This window comes from Microcaecilia unicolor, chromosome 7 (assembly GCF_901765095.1).
Source record: "Microcaecilia unicolor chromosome 7, aMicUni1.1, whole genome shotgun sequence".
Classification (NCBI taxonomy): Eukaryota; Metazoa; Chordata; class Amphibia; order Gymnophiona; family Siphonopidae; genus Microcaecilia; species Microcaecilia unicolor.
In genome coordinates, this window is record NC_044037.1 from 137,652,879 (window position 1) to 137,676,802 (window position 23,924).

Here is a 23,924-nt window from a genome sequence, read left to right on the forward strand (position 1 = left end):
CCCGTACCACGTTCTCCGGCAACGAATTCCAGAGTCTAATTACACGTTGGGTGAAGAAAAATTTTCTCCGATTCGTTTTAAATTTACCACACTGTAGCTTCAACTCATGCCCTCTAGTCCTAGTATTTTTGGATAGCGTGAAAGTCGCTTCACATCCACCCGATCCATTCCACTCATTATTTTATACACTTCTATCATATCTCCCCTCAGCCGTCTCTTCTCCAAGCTGAAAAGCCCTAGCCTTCTCAGCCTCTCTTCATAGGAAAGTCGTCCCATCCCCACTATCATTTTCGTCGCCCTTCGCTGTACCTTTTCCAATTCTACTATATCTTTTTTGAGATACGGAGACCAGTACTGAACACAATACTCCAGGTGCGGTCGCACCATGGAGCGATACAACGGCATTATAACATCCGCACACCTGGACTCCATACCCTTCCTAATAACACCCAACATTCTATTCGCTTTCCTAGCCGCAGCAGCACACTGAGCAGAAGGTTTCAGCGTATCATCGACGACGACACCCAGATCCCTTTCTTGATCCGTAACTCCTAACGCGGAACCTTGCAAGATGTAGCTATAATTCGGGTTCCTCTTACCCACATGCATCACTTTGCACTTGTCAACATTGAACTTCATCTGCCACTTGCACACCCATTCTCCCAGTCTCGCAAGGTCCTCCTGTAATCGTTCACATTCCTCCTGCGACTTGACGACCCTGAATAATTTTGTGTCATCGGCGAATTTAATTACCTCACTAGTTATTCCCATCTCTAGGTCATTTATAAATACATTAAAAAGCAACGGACCCAGCACAGACCCCTGCGGGACCCCACTAACTACCCTCCTCCACTGAGAATACTGGCCACGCAATCCTACTCTCTGCTTCCTATCTTTCAACCAGTTCTTAATCCATAATAATACCCTACCTCCGATTCCATGACTCTGCAATTTCTTCAGGAGTCTTTCGTGCGGCACTTTGTCAAACGCCTTCTGAAAATCCAGATATACAATATCAACCGGCTCCCCATTGTCCACATGTTTGCTTACCCCCTCAAAAAAATGCATTAGATTGGTGAGGCAAGACTTCCCTTCACTAAATCCGTGCTGACTTTGTCTCATCAGTCCATGTTTTTGTATATGCTCTGCAATTTTATTCTTAATAATAGCCTCCACCATCTTGCCCGGCACCGACGTCAGACTCACCGGTCTATAATTTCCCGGATCTCCTCTGGAACCCTTCTTAAAAATCGGAGTAACATTGGCTACCCTCCAGTCTTCTGGTACTACACTCGATTTTAGGGACAGATTGCATATTTCTAACAGTAGCTCCGCAAGTTCATTTTTTAGTTCTATTAATACTCTGGGATGAATACCATCAGGTCCCGGTGATTTACTACTCTTCAGCTTGCTGAACTGACCCATTACATCCTCCAAGGTTACAGAGAATTTGTTTAGTTTCTCCGACTCCCCCGCTTCAAATATTCTTTCCGGCACCGGTGTCCCCCCCAAATCCTCCTCGGTGAAGACCGAAGCAAAGAATTCATTTAATTTCTCCGCTACGGCTTTGTCCTCCTTGATCGCCCCTTTAACACCATTTTCGTCCAGCGGCCCAACCGACTCTTTGGCCGGTTTCCTGCTTTTAATGTATCTAAAAAAATTTTTACTATGTATTTTTGCTTCCAACGCTAATTTCTTCTCAAAGTCCTTTTTTGCCCTCCTTATCTCCGCTTTGCATTTGGCTTGGCATTCCTTATGATCTATCCTGTTACTTTCAGTTGGTTCTCTTCTCCACTTTCTGAAGGATTGTTTTTTGGCTCTAATGATTTCCTTTATCTTACTGTTTAGCCACGCCGGCTGACGTTTAGTCTTTTTTCCCTTTTTTCTAATACGTGGAATATATTTGTCCTGAACCTCCAGGATGGTGTTTTTAAACAGCATCCACACCTGATGCAAGTTTTTTACTCTGCGAGCTGCTCCTTTCAGTCTTTTTTTCACCATTTTTCTCATTTTGTCGTAATCACCTTTTCTATAGTTAAACGCTAGCGTACTTGATTTCCTAGGCAGTCGGTGGCAGGAATCTGTGCAGCAGGATACTTGGAGGGCCTGGTGGGGGACGGCGTTATTCTCTACCCTGACGTGCCTATTTCCTGCACTGAAGCTCTAGGCATGTGCACCATCATGCTCTATCCCGCTGACTTGGTTCCCAGCAGGCAGCCATCTGTGGACTCTGAGCTCTTGCGATTGGGAGGATTCTGGATATTGGCATTGGCTGTTTCAATTTGAGGGTGCCTTTTTCTTCTATGGTGGCAGCTCCGGGTGTTTCGGGCGCTATGGGCTCTGGGAATTTTTTTTCTCCAGAATTTGTTCTGCTTTTACACCAAGTCTATTAAAGAGGGCCTTGCTGCAGGCTCAGCCGGCTGTGGTAGCTCTGACCCCTGGGGATTCCACAGGGAACTTGGGACAGTTCTCTCAGCCTTCAGCAGGGGACCAGGTGCAAAAGCGGAGGTGGCTGGCCTCCATTTTTGAGGTAGGGTTGGTGGGGCCCATTTCCCCCTCTCCTTCGATGACATCTTTGACAGGGGAGTCTTTGCGCCCTTCTCGGCTGGATGATTTGGAGAAGGATGAGCTGCTTCAGGAGGAGCCTGATGATCCCAAGGCCATTCGCATTTTCCATAGAGAAGAGTTGTCTTTTCTGATTACTGGGGCTTTGTAAACGCTGCTTATTGCGGATCTGGAGGCGCAGGCAGCCTCCACAGTGACTATTAAAATGGCAAGCACGAGGAAACCGTTTAGGGCGTTTCCAGCGTATGAGGTCATCCAGTAGCTTATTACAGCTCAGTGGAACTACTCTGATGGCAAAGGCGATGTCTCATCTTTATCCAGTTGTAGCTGACTGCGGTCACTAAGAAGACCACTCTTCCAGTGGAGGGAGGGGAGGTGTTGAAGGACATGCCAGATCAGTGCCTGGAAGTGTCTTTGAAGCGTTTGTTTGAGGTATCAGCGCTCACTCTTCAAGCCTCTATCTGTATTTCTTACATGGTCAGAGCTCTGGAGCAGGAGCAGGACCCTTCTTCCTCCTTGGCTGCCGTTATGCTCCAGATGGAGTCGGGTCTAGCATACCGGGTGGACTCCCTTTATGATTTGGTGCATGCCTCGGTCAAACAAAGGCTCTGGCAGTCGCTTCCTGCTTATTTACATATCCCCATTTGGCCTCCGCATCAGCAGTACCTTCAGTATAGGTTCTGGGGTGACACTTTCAATTTCAGGCCATGCCCTTTAGCCTCACTACTGCTTCCCGCATCTTTTCCAAAGTCATGGTTGTGGTGACGGCGTTGCAGAGGAAGGAGGGGATCTGGATGCATCCCTGTCTTGATGACTGATTGATCCGAGAAGTGTTGGAGCAGGAGAATCATCTAGTCAGCGACCTGGTCCTTGTGCTGTTGCAGTTTCTGGGATGGGTATTCAACTTTCCGAAAACTCACAAGGTCCTGTCTCGGACCTTGGGCTATCTGGGTGCCCGATTCAACACGATGCAGGGCTGGGTATTCTTGCTGTATGGAAAGCGGGCCAAGCTTCAGACTCAGGTTCGCAGCCTGTTGCAGTTGGTGAGTTCCCGAGCCTGGGACCGTGTTCAGGTCTTAGGATCTATGGCGGCCACTCTGGAAGTGGTGCCATGGGCGAGGGCCCACATGCATTCTCTGCAGTACTTGCTGCTGAGCAGGTGGTCACCGGTGTCTCGGGAGTAGTGGTGACTTCCATGGTTGCCCCGGGCATGGCACAGCATAAGCTGGTGGTTTCACGACTCCATCTTGCAGCGGGGATGCCGTTGGCCACTCCACAGTGGGTCATGGTGGTTAGGATGTAGTTTATCGGGTTAGGGGGCTTAATTGTTTCCACCGACATGCATGGGGTATCGGACCAGGATAGAAGCGGCTTGAGCTGCGAGCGGTCTTTATGGTTTTTCCAGACTTGCGGGAGGGCAAGACGGTTTGCGTTCTGTTGGACAATATGGCGGCGGTTTACATCAATTGGCAGGGGCCACGCAGAATGGGAGTCTGGCCACCAAGGTACCTCTTGGAGTGGGCGGAGGTCTATGTTCAGTGCCTGTCTGCGGTACACATAGCAGGACAGCACAACGTGCAGACGGACTTTTCCCAGTCACAATCTGCTAAACTCATCAGAGTAGGAGCTGTCTACAGAGGCGATTCTTCAGATACAACGGAAGTGGGGATTGCCGGAGCTCGACCTTGTGGTGACACGCTCAAATGCCAAGGTGGTCAAGTTCTTCAACAGAAGAACGGAGGTCAGGTCCCCAGGCCGGTGCCCTGAGTAAGTGATTCTTTACATATTCCCTTTGTGGCCCTTGATAGGGCGTGTTCTCCAGAAGATCGGGCATCATCAAGGACTGGTCATTCTGGTGGCTCCAAATTGGTCACAGCATCCTTGGTATGTGAACTTGGTTTGTCTTCTGGTGGATATAACCTTTCTGCTTTCAGTCTCTCCCGACCTACTTCATCAGGGTCCAGTTCTAATGGAAGATCCCTCCCGCTTTGATCTTACTGAGGAGGATGTTCAGACGTGGTGATAGCCATGCTTCTTCGGGCCAGGAAGACATCTACTATGACGGCATACCTTTGAAGTGTGGTGCACAGACCATGTATGGTTGCCGTTGCTGGCATTTGTGCTTCAATTATTAGCCTCCTTGCAGGAAGGTCTGCAGAAGGGTTGGCATATAATCTGCTGCAGGTTCAGGTGGTGGCTCTTACCTATTACTGGGGGTGAACGTCGTGTTCTTCTCTGGCAGCTCATCTGGATGTGGTGTGTTTTTTGGAGGGCCACTTCGCTGGCCGTGTCCGGCCTGGAACCTGAATCTGGTGCTCAAGGCTCTCCAAAAAGTTCCATTCAAGCCTTTGTGCAGGGCTTCAGACAAGGATCTTACCCTGAAAGTGATATTTTTGGTGACTGTGGCAATAGTGCATCGGGTCTCAGAGCTCCAAGCAATGTTGTTGGGATCCATTCCTTCAGTTTTCAGAGTCTGGGGTTACATTACGTACAGTCCTGTCCTTTTTACCAAAGGTCATCTCAGCATTTTTTCTTAATCGGCCTCTTTTCTGCCTTCGTGTAGGAGGAAGGATTATTCAGAAGATTTAGTGAGGCTTCGGCTCTTGGATGTTCGGCAGGTTGTCCTCCTGGTGTTCATATCATCATCATATCATATCATCGTGCTCTTGTCGGGGCCATGGCGGGATAATGCAGCATCGAAGGTGACTCACTCGTTGGACCAAGGAGGGCCGGTCACTTCCAGAGGTGTTGCGGGCACAAGTGACCTCGTGGGCGGAAACGTGTGCTGTCTCTGGAGGAAATCTGTCACTTGGGCCTCTCTGCATACATTTTCGAAGCATTATTGATTTGATGTGTCCACGCAGGCGGATGCTTGTTTTGGAGCGGCGGTTCTGACTCGGGGAACGGCAGCTTCCCACCCTATTTAGGGATTGCTTTGGTACATCCCACCAGTTTCTGGATTCATTTGCTGCAGAGGCTAAGGACGGTAAAATTGTCTTAACTGCTAATTTTATTTCCTTTAATCACAGCAGATGAATCCAGGATCTCTTCCTTTCTGCTGAGGTCCATCAAGCCCAGCATCCTGTTTCCAACAGTGGCCAAACCAAATACCTAGTAAGATCCCTAAAAAGTTAAATGCATTTTATGCTGCTTATCCTAACAAAAAAAGCAACACTGAGCCTTCAAGACTGAGACAACAGGAGTCTTTATTATCAAGTGACCCGACACGCCTGCCTCAGGGGTCAGAGTTTAGTTGTGAAGTGTGCCAGATATATAGATCCAATGCCTCAAGAAATGAAGAAAATCTTCAAAATCAAGTGTTTCTGTCGAAAAAGACAGCTTCGATGTTGGAATTAAGTTCCTGTAAGTAACCTTGTCTTTAACAAAAACAAAAGACAAGGTTACTATAGAAGCTTAAAAAAAACAAACAAAAAAATACTTATAATCCACAACAGACCTGTGTTTGCTGCTGTTATCAGCTGTAAAAAAAAGAAAAGAGAGAAAAAAGCAATTCGGGACAAAGGCGCTGCAGCTCCACCAGGGCAGAAGGTTGCAAAGAGGAGTCTTGGGGGCAGCTTCTCTGAAGTCGCTGTGTATGTGTAGCCTACTGAGCCAGTTTGGTGGCAAGCTTGCCTGGGAGGTTCCGCTGTCAGCAGGAAGTCTGGCTGCGCGTCTCCGGTAAGTGCATTTTTTTTCTGCCTTTGGGGGACACGTAGTATTGGCAGCAGAGGCCACCATAGAAGGCTCGTGTTGTGAGCAAGTGTTGGTGGCAGCGGAGATGGGTGTTGCCGGGTGCACAGAGGCACAGGCAGGCACCAGAGAATTCTTTCTCCCGAACGGGATTCCCGCCCTGTTCCAGCTCTGAGGCGTTGAATACATGTGCCATTTTCTTATGGCGCATCAGAGGCTCCTGCTTTCTGGCTATTGACTGCATTGGCAGCTTTACCTCTGCTATGGGGACCTCTTCAGCCTTTGTACCAACCGCTCCTGATTCGGGGAATTGTTTTGTGCCCTGATTTCATCCTCCTTTTTCTCCAAGTTTTCTTCATGGAAATCGCTCATGAAGATTTTTTTTATTATTTTGTTTAATATAGCGCAAAAAGTTGTACAAGATGGCCAAGTTGTGTTTCAACAAAATATTGCCGGAGATACAGTGTCTCAAAGTTGCCGAAATCTCGGAGTCATACCATAGAAGGCTGCAGTATGGGGTCAAACAGATTACTATATCTCAGCAAGTATTGCATCGGCAAACGTAAAACTTTACCAATGTTCATTGGGGACATGTATGAATGTTCACAGAAAATTTCATCGAAATCCGTGATGGTTGCACAGGGACCACCAGACCACTTGACATGGAATGACCCATGTGGGAAAGAGGAACCTGAATTATAGCTACCTTAAGAATCACCGACCAAGAAAGGGATCTAGGTGTTGTCGTGTGCTGCGATGGCTAAGAAAGCAAATAGAATGTTTGGTATTATTAGGAAAGGAACGGAAAACAAAAATGAAGATGTTATAATGCCTTTGTATCGCTCCATGGTGCGACCGCACCTTGAATATTATGTTCAATTCTGGTTGCCGCAGCTGAAAAAAGATAGTGGAATTAGAAAAGGTGCAGAGAAGGGCGACAAAAATGATAAAAGGGATGGGATGACTTCCCTATGAGGAAAGGCTAAAGCAGCTAGGGCTCTTCAGCCTGGAGAAAATACAGCTGAGGGGAGATATGATAGAGGTCTATAAAATAATAAGTGGAGTGGAACGGGTAGATGTGAAGCGTTTGTTTACGCTTTCCAAAAATAATAGGACTAAGGGGGCATGCAGTGAAGCTACAAATTAGTAAATTTAAAACGAATCGAAGAAAATATTTCTTCACTCCGCATGTAATTAAACTCTGGAATTCATTGCCAGAGAATGTGGTAAAGGTGGTTAGCTTAGCAGGGTTTAAAAAAGGTTTGAACGTCTTCCTAAAGGAGAACTCCATAGACCATTATTAAAATGGACATTGGGAGAATTCACTGCTTATTTCTGGGATAAGCAGCATGAAATGTTTTGTACTTTTTTAGGATCTTACCAGGTATTTGTGACCTAGATTGGCCACTGTTGGAAACCTGATGCTGGTCTCGATGGACCTTTGGTCTGTCCCAGTATGGCAATACTTATGCACTTAAACTAGTAAAAGAGGCCCGTTTCCAACAGAAAGGAAACGGGCTCTAGCAAGGTTCCAGGGCCCCCTCCCTCCTCCGAGTTCCATGCCCCCCCACCTTCCTCCCTCCCTCTCCTCCGAGTTCCAGGAACCCCTCCCCTTCGAGTTCCAGGACCCGCCCCTCCCCCTTCCCAATACTTATGTACTTATATATTTATGCTTCCATATCATCAAGCTGATCAATCCATAGACTGGTGGGTTGTGTCCATCTACCAGCAGGTTGAGATAGAGAGCAATCCTTTTGCCTCCCTATATGTGGTCATGTGCTGCCGGAAACTCCTCAGTATGTTCTCTATCTCAGCAGGTGGTGGTCACACACAGCAGCAGCTCTGGCTAGGCCTCCAAGCCTAATTTTTAGGTTTTGTTGAGTGCCTGGGGTTGAGGGCTCTTCTTGAGCAAGTGCAAACCTGGTGGTGCCAGGTCCCTCCTTTTCTCCCCCCTCCCGCTGGCTCCGTTAAAAAAAAAAAAAAGAAAATTTTTGAACGTCCTTAAGGGCGTTTATTTCGACGTTTATTTAAACGTTTATTGCAGCTACTCACTGGGACACCAGTTCGTTACAGCTCGGAGCGGAAAGCAGGTAATTTTTACCTTTTTGTAGCGGGCAGGGGGTTCCCCGATTGATCTCCACGTGGCCTATGGCGTCGGAGGGCGAGGGCGCAAAGAATCGCTCCCCGGATCGCATGTGCGCTTCTAGAGGGGATATGGGGGTCTTAAAGCCTGATTCGCCCTTGTTGGGTGACAGTTTGGAGACCGATGAGTGTCCCGGTCCTTCCTCCGGTGTGGCGGTTTTTCCCGCCATAAACGCCCATCCCCCGCTGCTCGCCTCTGCCATCTTGGCCGGCCACGCTGCTCGGACGGCTTCTTCTTGGGCCGCCCTTGAGGTGGGAGACGTTAATGCCATGAACGCCCTTAATTTGGGCGACGGCAAAAAAGCGGCTAAAGTTAAGCGCCGTTCTTCCCGCGCGGCTCCTTCGCGGAGTGTCGCGCCGGATGCCATCTTGGATGCGCAGCATGTCTCTCCCCCGCTCTTGCGAGCGCCGGTTGAGGGTGCGTCTAGGGCTGTGGCCCAGGCTGCGGAAGTGCATAGTCTGGGGGGTTTCTCCCCCGAGTTTATTTTGCTGCTGCATCAGGCCTTCCTTATGCAAAACGCTGCCCCTGCTCCCTCGTCTTATAAAGAGGTTGAGGCCCCCGGAAGTAAACGCCCTCGGGTGGATTCCTAGGCCTTAGAGGACTTTGTCTCCTCTGATGTAGATGAGGGCAGCGTATCTGAGTTCTCCCAACGGTCCTTTGTGGATTCCTTGGAGGAGACGGATTCCCGCTCGGATGGAGCGGATGACCCCTCTGCAGCACGGATCTTTCGCTCAGAGGATTTGCCCAACCTGTTAATGCAGGCCATGAGCATTTTGAAGATTTCCTCTCCGGAGGACGTCTCTCCCTCAGCCCCTGTTGGCTCTGCCATTATGCTGGGGACGAAGCGCCCGCCTTGAACCTTCCACGTGCATGATGCCATGCACACCTTGCTTTCGGCTCAATGGGATGTCCCGGAAGCGAGCCTCAAAGTGGCTAGGGCTATGTCCCGCCTCTATCCTTTGCCTGAAGGTGAACGTGAGGCCTTTCTTTGGCCTACCGTGGATTCTTTAATCACTGCGGTGACTAAGAAAACGGCGTTGCCGGTGGAAGGTGGCACGGCCCTAAAGGACGCCCAAGACAGAAGATTGGAGGCGGCCTTAAGGTCGTCCTTTGTGGCGGCTGCTTTAAGTTTGCAGGGCTCAGTGTGCGGCTCCTATGTGGCGAGGGCGTGCCTGACTTTGGTGCAGCGGGCTTCCCCCTCCGATCCTTCCTTGAGGGCTGATTGGCCGGCCCTAGAATCGGGCTTGGCCTATTTGGCAGACTTGCTGTATGATGTCTTGAGAGCCTCGGCTAAAGGTATGGCTCAGACAATCTCTGCGCGGCGGTGGCTTTGGCTGAAGTATTGGTCTGCTGACCACGCCTCTAAGTCCCACCTGGCTAAATTGCCTTTTAAAGGCAAGCTGCTCTTTGGGGTCGAGCTGGACAAAATCGTGACCGATCTCGGCACGTCTAAGGGCAAGAGGTTACCAGAGGTCAGGGCTCGGGCCAGTACTCGCCCTAGTACCTCCAGAGGACGGTTTCAGGAAGCCCGTCGGTACCGCCCGGGCAGGTCGGGCTCTTCTGCCCCCTCTTCCTTCAAGAGGAACTTCTCCCCCAAGCAGCATTCCTTTCGCAGAGACCGCCGTCCCGGAGGTGCGCCCTCCGGTCCTCCCCCAGGGTCTCGTACCCAATGACGGGGCCTTGATCCACGCCCCAGTGCAGCTTGTAGGACGGCTGTCCTCGTTTCTGGGCGAGTGGACCAGAGTAACTTCAGACGCTTGGGTGCTGGAAGTCATCAGAGACGGCTACAAGCTAGAGTTCTGCCGACCCTTAAGAGACGGGTTTGTACTCTCTCCCTGCAAGTCTCCGGTCAAGGCTGTGGCAGTGCAGCAGACTTTGGACAATCTGATCCGCCTGGGCGCGGTCGTTCCGGTGCCAGTAAATCAGCTTGGCAAGGGACGTTACTCCATTTACTTTGTGGTACCAAAGAAAGGAGGTTCTGTCCGGCCTATCCTCGACCTCAAAGGGGTCAATCGGGCCTTGAAAGTTCGGCACTTTCGCATGGAGACTCTCCGCTCTGTTATAGCGGCAGTGAAGGCAGGGGAGTTCCTGGCATCCTTGGACATCAAGGAAGCGTATTTACATATTCCCATCTGGCCTCCTCATCAACGCTTTCTGCGTTTTGCAGTCCTGGGCCGACACTTCCAGTTCAGAGCCCTCCCGTTCGGGTTGGCTACTGCTCCGCGGACCTTCTCCAAAGTAATGGTGGTCATCGCGGCCTTCCTGAGAAAGGAAGGAGTCCAAGTCCATCCTTATCTGGATGACTGGTTGATCCGAGCCCCCTCTTATGCAGAGTGCGGCCAAGCTGTGGACCGGGTGATTGCTCTTTTGAGCTCCCTGGGATGGATCATCAACTGGGAGAAAAGCCAGCTGCGCCCGACTCAGTCCCTGGAGTATCTGGGAGTTCGTTTCGACACCCAAGTGGGCAGAGTGTTCCTGCCGGACAATCGGATTGTCAAACTTCAGGCTCAGGTGGACCAGTTCCTAGTAGCCTCTCCTCTTCGGGCTTGGGACTATGTGCAGCTGTTGGGCTCTATGACGGCCACGATGGAAGTAGTGCCCTGGGCCAGGGCTCATATGAGACCACTCCAACACTCTCTGCTGCAGCGCTGGACTCCAGTGTCGGAGGATTATGCTGTGCGCCTTCCCTTGGAACCAGCAGTGCGCAAGGCGCTGAGCTGGTGGCTGAAGACAGACAAGTTGTCTGCAGGAATGCCTCTTGTGACCCCGGAGTGGATTGTGGTCACGACGGACGCCTCTTTGTCGGGCTGGAGAGCCCACTGCTTGGGAAGGACAGCGCAGGGGCTTTGGTCTCCTGCAGAGGCAAAGTGGTCTATCAACCTCCTGGAACTCAGAGCCATTCGGTTGGCGCTTTTGGAGTTCCTCCCGGTACTGGCGCTGAAGCCAGTACGGGTCCTGTCGGACAATGCCACGGCTGTGGCCTATGTCAACCGCCAGGGAGGTACCAAGAGCGCCCCTCTAGCCAAGGAGGCTATGACTCTTTGCCAGTGGGCGGAAGCGAACCTGGAACAGCTGTCAGCGGCTCACATTGCCGGAGTCATGAATGTCAAGGCGGACTTTCTCAGTCGCCATACCTTGGATCCCGGAGAGTGGCAGCTATCGGCTCAGGCGTTCTTGGACATCACGAAGCGCTGGGGCCAGCCGAGCCTAGATCTGATGGCGTCATCGGCCAATTGCCAAGTGCCGCGCTTTTCCAGCAGAGGACGGGACCCTCGATCTCTGGGAGTAGATGCTCTCCTCCAACAGTGGCCGACACAGGAGCTTCTCTATGTGTTCCCGCCCTGGCCCATGTTGGGCAGGGTGCTAGATCGGGTGGCAAAGCATCCGGGCAGGGTAATCCTGGTGGGTCCGGACTGGCCCAGACGTCCCTGGTATGCGGACTTGATCAGGCTCTCAGTGGACGAACCTCTGCGACTGCCAGCGGAGCAGGGCCTGTTGCATCAGGGTCCCGTAGTGATGGAGGATCCCTCCCCCTTTGGTCTTACGGCCTGGCTATTGAGCGGCAGCGGCTGAGGAAGAAGGGCTTCTCAGACAAGGTCATCGCCACTATGCTGAGAGCGAGGAAGCGCTCTACTTCTACTGCTTACGCCAGGGTTTGGCGTACCTTTGCAGCGTGGTGTGAAGCAGGCTCACTTTCTCCCTTCACTGCTCCAATTTCTTCAGTGTTGGCGTTCCTGCAAGAAGGTCTGGAGAAAGGCCTGTCGCTCAGTTCCCTTAAAGTCCAGGTTGCGGCTCTGGCTTGTTTCAGGGGTCGCCTGAAGGGTGCTTCCCTGGCTTCGCAGCCAGATGTGGTGCGTTTTCTCAAGGGAGTTAATCACCTGCGCCCTCCTCTGCACTCAGTGGTGCCTGCGTGGAATCTCAATCTGGTACTAAGAGCCTTGCAGAAGCCGCCTTTTGAACCCTTGTCTAGGGCATCTCTGAAAGACCTGACGTTGAAAGCAGTCTTTTTGGTGGCTATCACTTCAGCCAGAAGAGTTTCCGAGCTCCAGGCGCTCTCTTGTCGAGAGCCTTTTCTGCAGTTCACTGAGGCAGGAGTGTCTATTCGCACAGTGCCTTTCTTCCTGCCCAAGATTGTTTCTCGCTTCCATATGAATCAGCAGCTCTGTCTCCCATCCTTTCGTAGGGAGGACTACCCAGAGGAATACTCTGCTCTCAAATATCTAGATGTGAGACGAGTCATCATCAGATACTTGGAAGTGACCAATGATTTCCGGAAGTCGGATCATCTGTTTGTCCTGTTTGCAGGTCCTCGTAAGGGTCTGCAGGCTGCTAAGCCTACAGTGGCAAGATGGGTCAAGGAAGCCATTGCAGCGGCTTATGTGGCCGCAGGGAAGGTGCCGCCTATCCAGCTGAAGGCTCACTCCACTAGAGCTCAGGCGGCCTCGATGGCAGAGGCCAGGTCCGTCTCCTTGGAAGAGATTTGCAAGGCGGCAACTTGGGCGTCGGCCCATACCTTCTCCAGACATTACCGCTTGACTGTGGCTGCTCGGGCGGAGGCCCGGTTTGGAGCTTCAGTGTTGCGGTCAGGGATTGCTATGTCTCGCCCTGGGTGAGTACTGCTTCGGTACATCCCACCAGTCTATGGATTGATCAGCTTGATGATATGGAAGGTAAAATTATGTATCATACCTGATAATTTTCTTTCCATTAATCATAGCTGATCAATCCATAGCCCCTCCCAGATATCTGTACTGTTTATATTCTGGTTGCATTTCAGCTGCAAGTTTAGTCTTCAGTTCAGGAGGACTTCGTGTTCAAGTTTTTCAATTGGATTTTTCAACAGTTGAGACGAGTTTGTGTTACAGTGAGCTGCTGCATTCCTCTCCCCTCCGTTTTTCGGGTCTGGATTGAGACCTAAATTCTGCCGGCGCTCCCTCCCGCTTTGGGCGGTTGTAGGGCAGCTTTGTACCCCTCCCGCTTCGGCGGTGTTAGGGTCAGTCAGCTCCTCCCGCGGTTGCGGTTGCAGGATAAGCCAGATCCCCCCGCATCGGCGGGTGTGGTGTCCCTCCCCCGCTCCGCGGGGATGAGCTGGACGGATTCCCCTTCCCCACTTGTGTGGGGATGAGCTGGGTTAATTCCCCTCCCCCGTTTCGGTGGTGGTGAGCTGGGCAGAGTGTCCCTTTGTGGGTGTAATTCTCTAAGTGCTGAGTCCTGCGGATGGAGCTTGGATATCGACATACTGAGGAGTTTCTGGCAGCACATGACCACATATAGGGAGGCAAAAGGATTGCTCTCTATCGCCACCTGCTGGTAGATGGACACAACCCACCAGTCTATGGATTGATCAGCTATGATTAATGGAAAGAAAATTATCAGGTATGATACATAATTTTACCTTACAATTAAAAGGAAGCTCTGGAAGAAGGGAGTATAGGATGAAGGTGAAAGGGGATAGACTCAGAAGTAACCTGTTGAAATATTTCTTCACGGAAAGGGTGATGAATTTGTGGAACGGCTTCCTAGTTGAAGTGATGGAGACAAAAACAGTGTTAGAATTCAAGAAAGCTTGGGAGAAGTACATAGGATCTCTAAGGCAGTTACAAGAAGAGAAAATGGCATGGGTGGGCAGAATGGATAGCTCATATGGAGGCATATTTTCAAAGCACATAGCCTTCCAAAGTTCCATAGGTTTCTATGGAACTTTGGAAGGCTAAGTGCTTTGAAAATATGCCTCCATGGTCTTTATCTACTTATGTTTTTCTATGCTTCATTTTCCCTTTAATTCTTGGGAGCGGATCTGCTATCATGAGCTGCTTTTAATTTCTGTGGTGAAATGGTGTTTTGTTTGCGTAGTTGTGATCTGTTTTCTATTAAACAACACAAAAAAATCCATTTTTTAAAAATTTATAGAAGTCTTTAATAAATAATTCTGTGTTTGAACATAGTAACATCATAAATGATGGCATACAGTCCGTCCAACTAGGCAGCCACAGCTGCATCTGCCATTCTGTGTAGGTTATGCTCCTTAATGATCAAATACTGGCATCACAAATAGGGCAGTCGGCAGTTTGCCAGAATGGCAACTGATATCGGCAGAGTTCTTTTATAATAGTCACATTCATTGCCAATACTTGAGTAAACCAACAATCCAGCAATGTTGCAAACTGACGTTCCCCTCCCCCTCTGAGATATTGCATATGATATGAATGTGAAATAAAATATACATACTTGTTCTTGCAGTTTTTGGGGCACAGACTGTAGAATTCTGCTGGGCACAGGCCTTAGTTCCCAAATGCTGGAGTTGCCATTGCAACCCACACCAGCCCTTGCAGATCTTTTTTCCATATTCCGGACACAGACTGTTGAAGTCTGCCCAGCACATTGGCCTTACTTCCCAACTGCTGGAGCTGCTGTATAAGCACTGCTAAAATTTTTTTGTTTTGATTCCATCCATGTTGTAGAATCTATTGCTAGAAGATGGATTAGGATTTCTCTGACTGTATTTGTTTGAAAAACATGTTAAATAAAATAAATTTGCACTTTCTTGACTTTGCTTCTGAATATTTTCTGCTGTGTCCCTCTCTCCTGAGAGGCCAAGACAGTCATATTTGGGCATCCAGGACCTCTTTGCCAGCCACATAATTTGAATGGAGGGGGGCAACTCAGGAATGCATCATCTGTGACACTGGTTGGTTCATTTGAGCCATCACTGTAGTGACAGCTCTTTTCCTTTTTTCACTTGCCCTAAGGGTGCCACCTTAATGGTATTCATAGACCCAAATTACCATGTCACATGGGGGTATCTGAAAAGGTGGGATGTTATGTGGAACTGAATTAAATTGCAGAAATATTTGTAACTATTAAATGATTTTTTTTCACAGTCTTGAATCTGCAAGCACCGCAGGTGTCTCAGTGCTTCTGAAAATGGATCAGTTAAATGTCCAACTATGGGTGAAAATGGAGCCCTTTCTAGTTGGAGTCTTGCAGCTACCCCCTCCTTCCAAGTTCAGCATGCACTATTTACGGAAGATGTCCTCATATGTTCGAACTCGAGCAAATGATGGCTGTTACCCACGCCTTTCTTGGGCCATGTGGAAGCATATTGCATGTGGAAAGCTGCAACTGACTGAAAATCTGGCCTGGCTATACTTTGAAGTTTTTGACAGTTTGGTGGAGCGGACTGCGGAGGAACGCCTGGAGTGGGCAGAGACCATGTGCTCCTGTAAATCTATGGAAGAATACGAGAAGCTGAAGAGTACGGTGTGTATAATGATTCTAGTATGCTGGGAGAAGGGTCAGGGAGTGAACATTGTGAAAATATTGAATACCTTGGGTAATTGGGTTGATACAAAGTCAGAGTGAGGACAGGGTACTAAACATCACAAATATGATGATGGTATATGACCAAAACCGAGCTTCTCATTTTCCCCCCCAAACCCACCTCCCCGCTCCCCCCGTTTTCTATTTCTGTTGATGACTCTCTCATTCTCCCTGTCTCCTCAGCGCGAAACCTTGGGGTCATCTTTGACTCTTCTCTCTCCTTTTCTGCTCATATCCAGCAGATTGCCAAGACCTGTCGTTTCTTTCTTTACAACATCCGTAAAATCCGCCCCTTTCTTTCCGAGCACTCTACCAAAACCCTCATCCACACCCTTGTCACCTCTCGTTTAGACTACTGCAATCTGCTTCTTGCTGGCCTCCCACTTAGTCACCTCTCCCCTCTCCAGTCGGTTCAAAACTCTACTGCCCGTCTCGTCTTCCGCCAGGGTCACTTTACTCATACTACCCCTCTCCTCAAGACCCTTCACTGGCTCCCTATCCGTTTTCGCATCCTGTTCAAACTTCTTCTACTAATCTATAAATGTACTCACTCTGCTGCTCCCCAGTATCTCTCCACACTCATCCTTCCCTACACCCCTTCCCGTGCACTCCGCTCCATGGATAAATCCTTCTTATCTGTTCCCTTCTCTACTACTGCCAACTCCAGACTTCGCGCCTTCTGTCTCGCTGCACCCTACGCCTGGAATAAACTTCCTGAGCCCCTATGTCTTGCCCCATCCTTGGCCACCTTTAAATCTAGACTGAAAGCCCACCTCTTTAACATTGCTTTTGACTCGTAACCACTTGTAACCACTCGCCTCCACCTACCCTCCTCTCTTCCTTCCCGTTCACATTAATTGATTTGATTTGCTTACTTTATTTATTTTATTTTTTGTCTATTAGATTGTGAGCCCTTTGAGCAGGGACTGTCTTTCTTCTATGTTTGTGCAGCGGTGCATACGCCTTGTAGCGCTATAGAAATGCTAAATAGTAGTAGTAGATATAAATATAGAATGGATGGTTTGAAAAATGTTGCTGGTTAGAGTATTTGTTTGAAACCCAAGATGGCTTGATAGAATCTCTTTGTGTTGTAGCCCTTGGGTAAGCATATGATTAGTTTAGCCTCAGGAAAGTTATGTTTTTGCCCGTTTGACCTTGGGCAAGTCACTTAAATTTCCGTTGCCCCAGGTACAACAGTAGTTCAATGTACTGCTTAGATTGTGAGCCCATCTGTAAATGAAACTGTAAACTGCTTAGATCTAAGCAGTATATAAATACTGAAAAAGGAATTTTTGTCTATGCTTTTCTTTAAAAATGCTATTTAGAGTAATCCCACTTAGATGATTCTTTGTGAATGGTCCAGGACTCTCAGAAATTGAGGGCTGCAAATAAAATTGGGATTTGATTTAACACTCCAGCTGCCCCCTTCAAATCTTGAGTAATGATGGACCCTGATGCAAGTGTTAGGCCTATGGTACAGGCAGTTAACTACTGCCTATCAAGCAGCTACTATAGTTCTTTTATTCTCCGAGGACAAGCAGGCTCAAATTTTTACATGTGGGTCGTCGTCCGTGACGGCCCAGAAGACGGAAGAAACTTCAAAGCTCTAAACCTTCCCAAACATTCTGCCGCACGGGCGGATTCCCGCCCACGACGTGAATGTGGAGAGATCAGTTTCTTTCTTTCTACGCATCTGTACAGTCAAGTTTTTCACAGCTGTATAGATTTTCGGCTCAGGAGACGGACTTTCAGCGTTTACCGCTGTTTTTTCTTCTTTATTTTTTTCTCTTTGTAACTTACTTTCAGTAAATATTTAAAAAAAAAAATTTGTTTCCCTTCGATTTTCTTAGTTTTTTCTCATCTTTTTAAGTTTTCTTTATTTTTCGTCGCGGCCGACCTTTAGGCCACTCGGCCGGGTCTTTTTCCCTCTTTTGTGTCCCCTTTTTTGGCACCATCAAGCCTTTTAATTTCACGGCCGCTATTTTCCTGCCCACGTCATCAAGACTCCCAGCGGCTTCAAGCGTTGTACTCGCTGGAACCGGACCATCTCGAGCACCTACCCTCACGCGTAGTGTCTACAGTGTCTTGGGCCTGACCATCTTCCAGCTTCTTGTAAGCTGTGTAACTTAATGAAGAAGCGGACCTAAGTGGCTCAAGAGGCTCAGCGTGAGAAACGTTTTCCTGAGCAGTTCGGTTCTTCGACTTCGGTACTGAGGGCATCGACGCCGAGAGAGCAGATATTTACTGCCAAGAGACTGCATCGAGCTGGGAGCAGCGAGGCATCGAGTGGGTCTGCACCCATCTCGAGGCCTCCTGCTATGCAGGCCCCCCGGGAACAACCTTCGTCGGACCTGGCCCCGAGGAGGCGTGAGGATTCCACGTCCTCCTTGTTGGTACCGAGGAGTGTTGAGGACGGGCGTCGAGCGAAGGCTAAGAAGCATCGTCATCGATCACCTTCCAGACACGGTACCGAGAGCTCCGGGGAGCCGAGGGAGTCGGCACCCGAGAAGCGTTGGCGCCGGAAGGATTGCTCACCCTCCATTCAGGAGTTGCCGATGCGTCGGTCATCTGGCAGCCTGGTACCGGCTCTCGAGCCCCCTCAGATTCGGGCTGCGACTCCTGCACTGGCCTCACAGCCTTTTCCGATGGCATCTCTCGACGAGTGCATTGCCTCGGTGTCGGGGATGCTTGCGCCTCCTGTACTGACTGCAGAATCGGCATCTGGTCCATCACCTGTGAGGAGGCCCCTGCCTTCGGCGCCGCTTGCGGTACCAGAGCCGGTTGCCACCCGAGTCGACTCCCCCTCGACGTCGGTGGAGGAAGCTTCACCGCGACCCAGGCAGGGGTCGACTTCTCGACACCCCCCACGAGGTTGTCGACGTCGAGACAGGCTCGGTTTCGGGCTGCTCTTAGGGAGCTTCTGTCTGATACCGAAGAGGAGCGTTTGTGGGAAAAGGAGGAAGATCCCAGGTACTTTTCAGAGGAGGAATCCTGTGGGCTTCCTTCTGATCCTGTTCCACAGATTGAAGTGAGGATGTCTCCACCTGAGAGTCCTACTTTCTCATCCTTTGTGCAGGAAATTTCTAGGGACATTCCATTCCCTATGGAGGTTGTGGATGAGCCCAGGGCTGAGATGCTCGAGGTCCTGGACTACCCTTCTCCACCTGCAGAGGTTGCAACGGCCCCTGCACAATACACTCAGGGAAGTGCTGATGCAGAATTGGTCTTGCCCTCTCTCTAATCCAGTGGTCCCCAAGAAGTCCGAGTCCCAGTACAGAGTCCATGGAGAGCCTGTAATAGTGAAGGCCCAACTTCCTCATGATTCCATGGTGGTAGACTCTGCTCTCAGAAGAGCCAAGGTGGATCGAATTGGTGGAGGGGTAGCATTGTATATTAACGAGAGCCTTGAATCAAATAGATTGAAAATTCTGCAGGAAACAAAACACTTCTTGGAATCACTGTGGATTGAAATTCCATGTGTAAAGGGGGAAAGGATAATGATAGGAGTGTACTACCGTCCGCCTGGCCAGCATGAACAGATGCATGCAGAAATGTTAAAGGAAATTAGGGACGCAAACAAACTGGGCAACACAATATTAATGGGTGATTTCAATTACCCTGATATTGACTGGGTAAATGTAACATCGGGACACGCTAGGGAGGTAAAATTCCTTGATGAAAGTTTTTCTTCACCCAACGCATAATTAAACTCTGGAATTTGTTGCCGGAGAACGTGGTGACGGCGGTTAGTTTGGCAGAGTTTAAAAAGGGGTTAGAAAGGACAAATCCATAAACCACTACTAAATGGACCTGGGAAAAAATCCACAATTCCAGGAATAACATGTATAGCATGTACGTTCGGGAAGCTTCCCAGATGCCCTTGCCCTGGATTGGCCACTGTCGTGGACAGGATGCTGGGCTCGATGAACCCTTGGTCTTTTCCCAGTGTGGCATTACTTATGTACAGCTTTATGGAGCAGCTGGTACAGGAGCCGACGAGAGAAGGAAAAATTCTAGACCTAGTCCTCAGTGGAGCGCATGATCTGGTGCAGGAGGTAATGGTGCTGGGGCCGCTTGATAACAGTGATCATAATATGATCGGATTTGATATTAGCTTTGAAGTAAGTATACATGAGTGGAGGAGTGGCCTAGTGGTTAGGGTGGTGGACTTTGGTCCTGAGGAACTGAGTTCGATTCCTACTTCAGGCACAGGCAGCTCCTTGTGACTCTGGGCAAGTCACTTAACCCTCCATTGCCCCAAGTACAAATAAGTACCTGTATACAATATGCAAGCCGCATTGAGCCTGCCATGAGTGGGAAAGCGTGGGGTACAAATGTAACAAAAAATAAACATAGGAAATCAAATACGTTAGCGTTTAACTTTAAAAAAGGAGACTATGATAAAATGAGAAGAACGGTGAAAAGAAAACTTAGAGGAGCGACTGCGAGGATCAAAAATTTACATCAGGTGTGGATGCTGTTCAAAAAACACCATCCTGGAAGCCCAGGCCAAATATATTCCGCGTATTAAAAAAGGAGGACACAAGACCAAACGACAGCCGGCGTGGTTAAAAAGTGAGGTGAAGGAAGTAATTAGAGCTAAAAGAAAATCCTTCACAAAATGGAAGAAGGAATCGACTAAAAATAATAGGAAACGGCATAAGGAATGTCAAGTCAAATGCAAATCGCTGATAAGGAAAGCTAAGAGGGATTAAGAAAAAAAGATTGCGTTGGAGGCAAAAAACATAGTAAAAAATCTTTAGGTATATTAAAAGCAGGAAGCCGGCAAAAGAATTGGTTGGTCCGCTAGATGACCGAGGAGTAAAAGGGGCAATCAGGGAAGACAAAGCCGTAGCAGAGAGATTAAATGAATTCTTTGCTTCAGTCTTCACCGAGGAAGATTTGGTTGGGATACCGGTGTTAGAAATGGTATTCGAAGCTGACAAGTCGGAGAAACTTAATGAATTCTCTGTAAACCTGGAAGATGTAATGGGGCAGTTCTACAAACTGAAGATTCCTTGTCATCAAGCAGATGAATCCATTACGAATGGGTTGTGTCCCATCAACCAGCAGGGGGAGATAGACCACTGAAAAACCATAGTGCCTCATGGCCAGCTAGCTCCATCTGCCTCTTCAGTATTCTCTATCTCCCCAGCAGGGTGGTCGCAGCTTATTCAGCTCCTTCAAAAAATCTGCCTGGGGTGGCTCCTATGCTTTGGCCAGTGGTAGCAGGGGTGTTCGGGGCTATTGGAGCTCCACTTTAAAGGCACATAGGTTCGCCCTTTCCCTGCCTTACCCGGCACCCGATGTGAATGTAGGCACATAGGTTTGCCCTGTCCCTGACTTTTCCCACACTCTCCTTTATGGGTGCAGGCACTGTAGGATAAAAATAAGTAATTAGGGCAATAATTATTCCCTGATAAAACTTATTACAAGGTTTCCGCTCAGTCTAGGGGAAATATTATAAAGAAACCTTGTTGCTGGCACCCTGCCAGTGTTTTGTTCTTCGCCAAAGAACCAAAGCCACATCACAGATGATAATTATATATTATTTATTACAGGTAAAAAAAATAGACACTCTGCAATAGCTTATATGCGATATAATATCTCTTACTGATATGCACTAACAAAATATATTGTCCAACTACACTCAGATTATTCTGAGACTACGTACAGTAATGATTAGAACAGTACAAATGATATCCTAATGATCCTTATGAAAACTTATCACATCTTATGCAAAATACACATTAGCAGCTGTCCCTGACCAAGAGCTGACATAAACCAGTCGTACTTAGATAAAACCACTGCCTAACCCCAGACCAGGAAATATATATTACTGTGATCTTACCATGCTGTCCTGATGACGGCTTCAGATAAGACCGGAGCAGAATCTCCCCAGACGCTAGCTTAGCTGTCTGTGTCTTATGTAGTGCAGGTCTTTCTCAGCAAACACACAGGTTCCAGTCTCTCCTTTGGTTCTCAGAGCCAATATCTCTGCCACAGGTATTTGCACCAGTTATGCAGGTCACAAGGTTGGTAGCATACAGTCTCTAGCTCACCTCGAGCCTTGCTGGATTTCTCAGGTCCTTCACAGGTACCCCTCCGAGGTTCTCCGACAACTTTCTTCTCCCACTCTCCCCGCGTTCTTTCCAGACCTCTCTCTCGGTGATAGCCTGGACCAATTCTCCTCCCATACAGTACAGTGCATGGGTAAGAAGAGTTCTTTGTTTTGTGACCTTGAAGATGGTAACTTCTGGTGCCATGAGTATGACTCCCTTCCCAGCGTCTCAGAGATAGAAGGGGGATGGTTGGAACACAGAATGTCCTTGGCTTCAGCAAGCCTGTCAGTGATTTTCCACAAGCTGAAGCTGGATCTTGCTGACACAGAGATGTTGCAGCAGCCATCTTATTATACCAAGATGTCATAGGCTTGTATAGGCCAAGACCAGCTTAGGCTAGATCACAGGGAAATACCCCTACAGCACATTGGTTTATCCTTTCCCTGCCTTTCCCACTCTACTGATCCTCCGGAGTTGGAAATTTGCCTCTCTTGCTGTTGCCTCTAACTTTCCTCACAGCGTTAAAAAAAAAAAAAAAAAAGTTGTGTCGCGCTTTGGCGCTGCGATTCCAGAAAAGAGGTTTTCTTCTGATTGTGCAGCATGAACGGAGCTCTGGGACTCGGTCTGGTGAGGTAAGAGCGTTTTGTAGCTCCTCTGGGGAGGGCCCGTGATCGGGATGTTTTTGGCACAAATCCGCCATTTTGAATTTTCCGCCATTTTTGGCGATGGCTGCAGAGGTTGTTAAGCGCTGTTCTCATTGTGGCAAGCACAGATCAGCAGCGCGGGGCTCTGTAAATCGTGCTCTTCAGACGTCAGGGCCAGCACGAGCATGGCGAATGATGTTTCTTCCCACTCAGTGGAGCTGGCAGCGGGCGCCATTTTGGATGCGCCGCATGGCGCGACCCCCACAGAAGCGGAGGGGTTTGAAACTGGAGGGAACCTCGTGTGGAGGCTACAGGGGAGCTTCTATCCCTGGACTGGAACCGGGTGGCCAGGGTGAGCCCTTCTCCCCTGAGTTTGTGTTGCTGCTACATAAAGCATTCATGTTAAAAAGAACTCTCCCGCAGGGGTCTCATTCTGCCCTGCTAACTGTTCCCCCTCCAGTGGAGGCGGGGCTCGGATTGCCATCAGGCGCGTTTTCCCCTAACAGCTGGCCGCTAGACAAGCGCAGAAGGGTTAATTCCCCTTCAGAGAGTGGCGCACCCCCTTGGCCCCCCCCCCCCCCCCCCCCCCGTGGTCGGGATGTCAGGAGTCTGAGGGGTCTGGCAGGCCCTCGTAGTCTGAAGAGCCAGAGGAAGGTGCAGGATTGCCACCGGATCCAGATGATCCTTCCGCGGTGAGGATTTTCCACCATGACGAGCTGCCAGCGCTTATTTCTGATGCCTTGCAGGTCCTCTCTATTGAAGATCCTGGGAGTGGCGGAGCCTCCTCTTTTAATCCAAGGATGGCAAGTACTAAGAAGCCTGCTCGAGCCTTTCTTTTGCATGGCTCCATCCAAGAGCTTATTTCGGCTCAACGAGCTGACCCCGAGGGGCCTTTGAAAGTCGCCAGGGCAATGGGGCAATTATATCCTTTAAGTGAGGAGCATTTGGCGCGCCTAGCAGTGCCTAAAGTGGATGCCCTAGTCATGGCTGTGACAAAGAGGACTACCCTCCCAGTTGAAGGAGGAGTCGCCCTGAAGGACATGCAGGACCGACGCCTGGAATCAGCTCTGAAACGGTCCTTTGAAATTTCAGGCCTATCCTTACGGGCGTCTGCATGCAGCTGCTATGCTGCCTGAGCCTGCCTTGCTTGGTTGCAACAGGCAGTGGAACAGCCCAGGGATGGAGTGGAGCCCCTTACTGAGGTGGCACCGCGGATGGAGTCGGCCTTGTCTTTCTTGGCTGACGCCCTTTATGATCTGGTTAGAGCTTCGGCTAAACAGATGGCGGTGGCGGCGGCGGCTCGCCGCCTTCTATGGCTACAGCATTGGGCGGCTGACATAGCCTCTAAGCAAAGGTTGGTGAAGTTGCCCTTCCAAGGCCTTCTCCTATTTGGTGAGGAGTTGGAGAAAATTGTTAAAGGCCTGGGGGATGCTAAACCCCAGCACTTACCCGAGGATAGGCCGAGGCCTCTCTCCAAGGATCAGGTGGTTCCCTCCTCTT

The 23,924-nt window shown here is 49.4% G+C and overlaps 1 protein-coding gene across 3 annotated transcripts in view; it reads left to right on the plus strand.

The window, feature by feature from the left end:
- Positions 1–23,924, plus strand: part of TBCCD1 (TBCC domain containing 1) — a 467,458-nt gene that overhangs the window by 7,504 nt on the left and 436,030 nt on the right. For all 3 annotated transcript variants that reach the window (XM_030209751.1, XM_030209750.1, XM_030209752.1), the window contains exon 2: positions 15,280–15,658. In XM_030209751.1, the coding sequence (XP_030065611.1) occupies positions 15,323–15,658 (336 nt within the window). In that variant the 5' untranslated portion in view covers positions 15,280–15,322. The remainder of the gene's footprint in view (positions 1–15,279; positions 15,659–23,924) is intronic.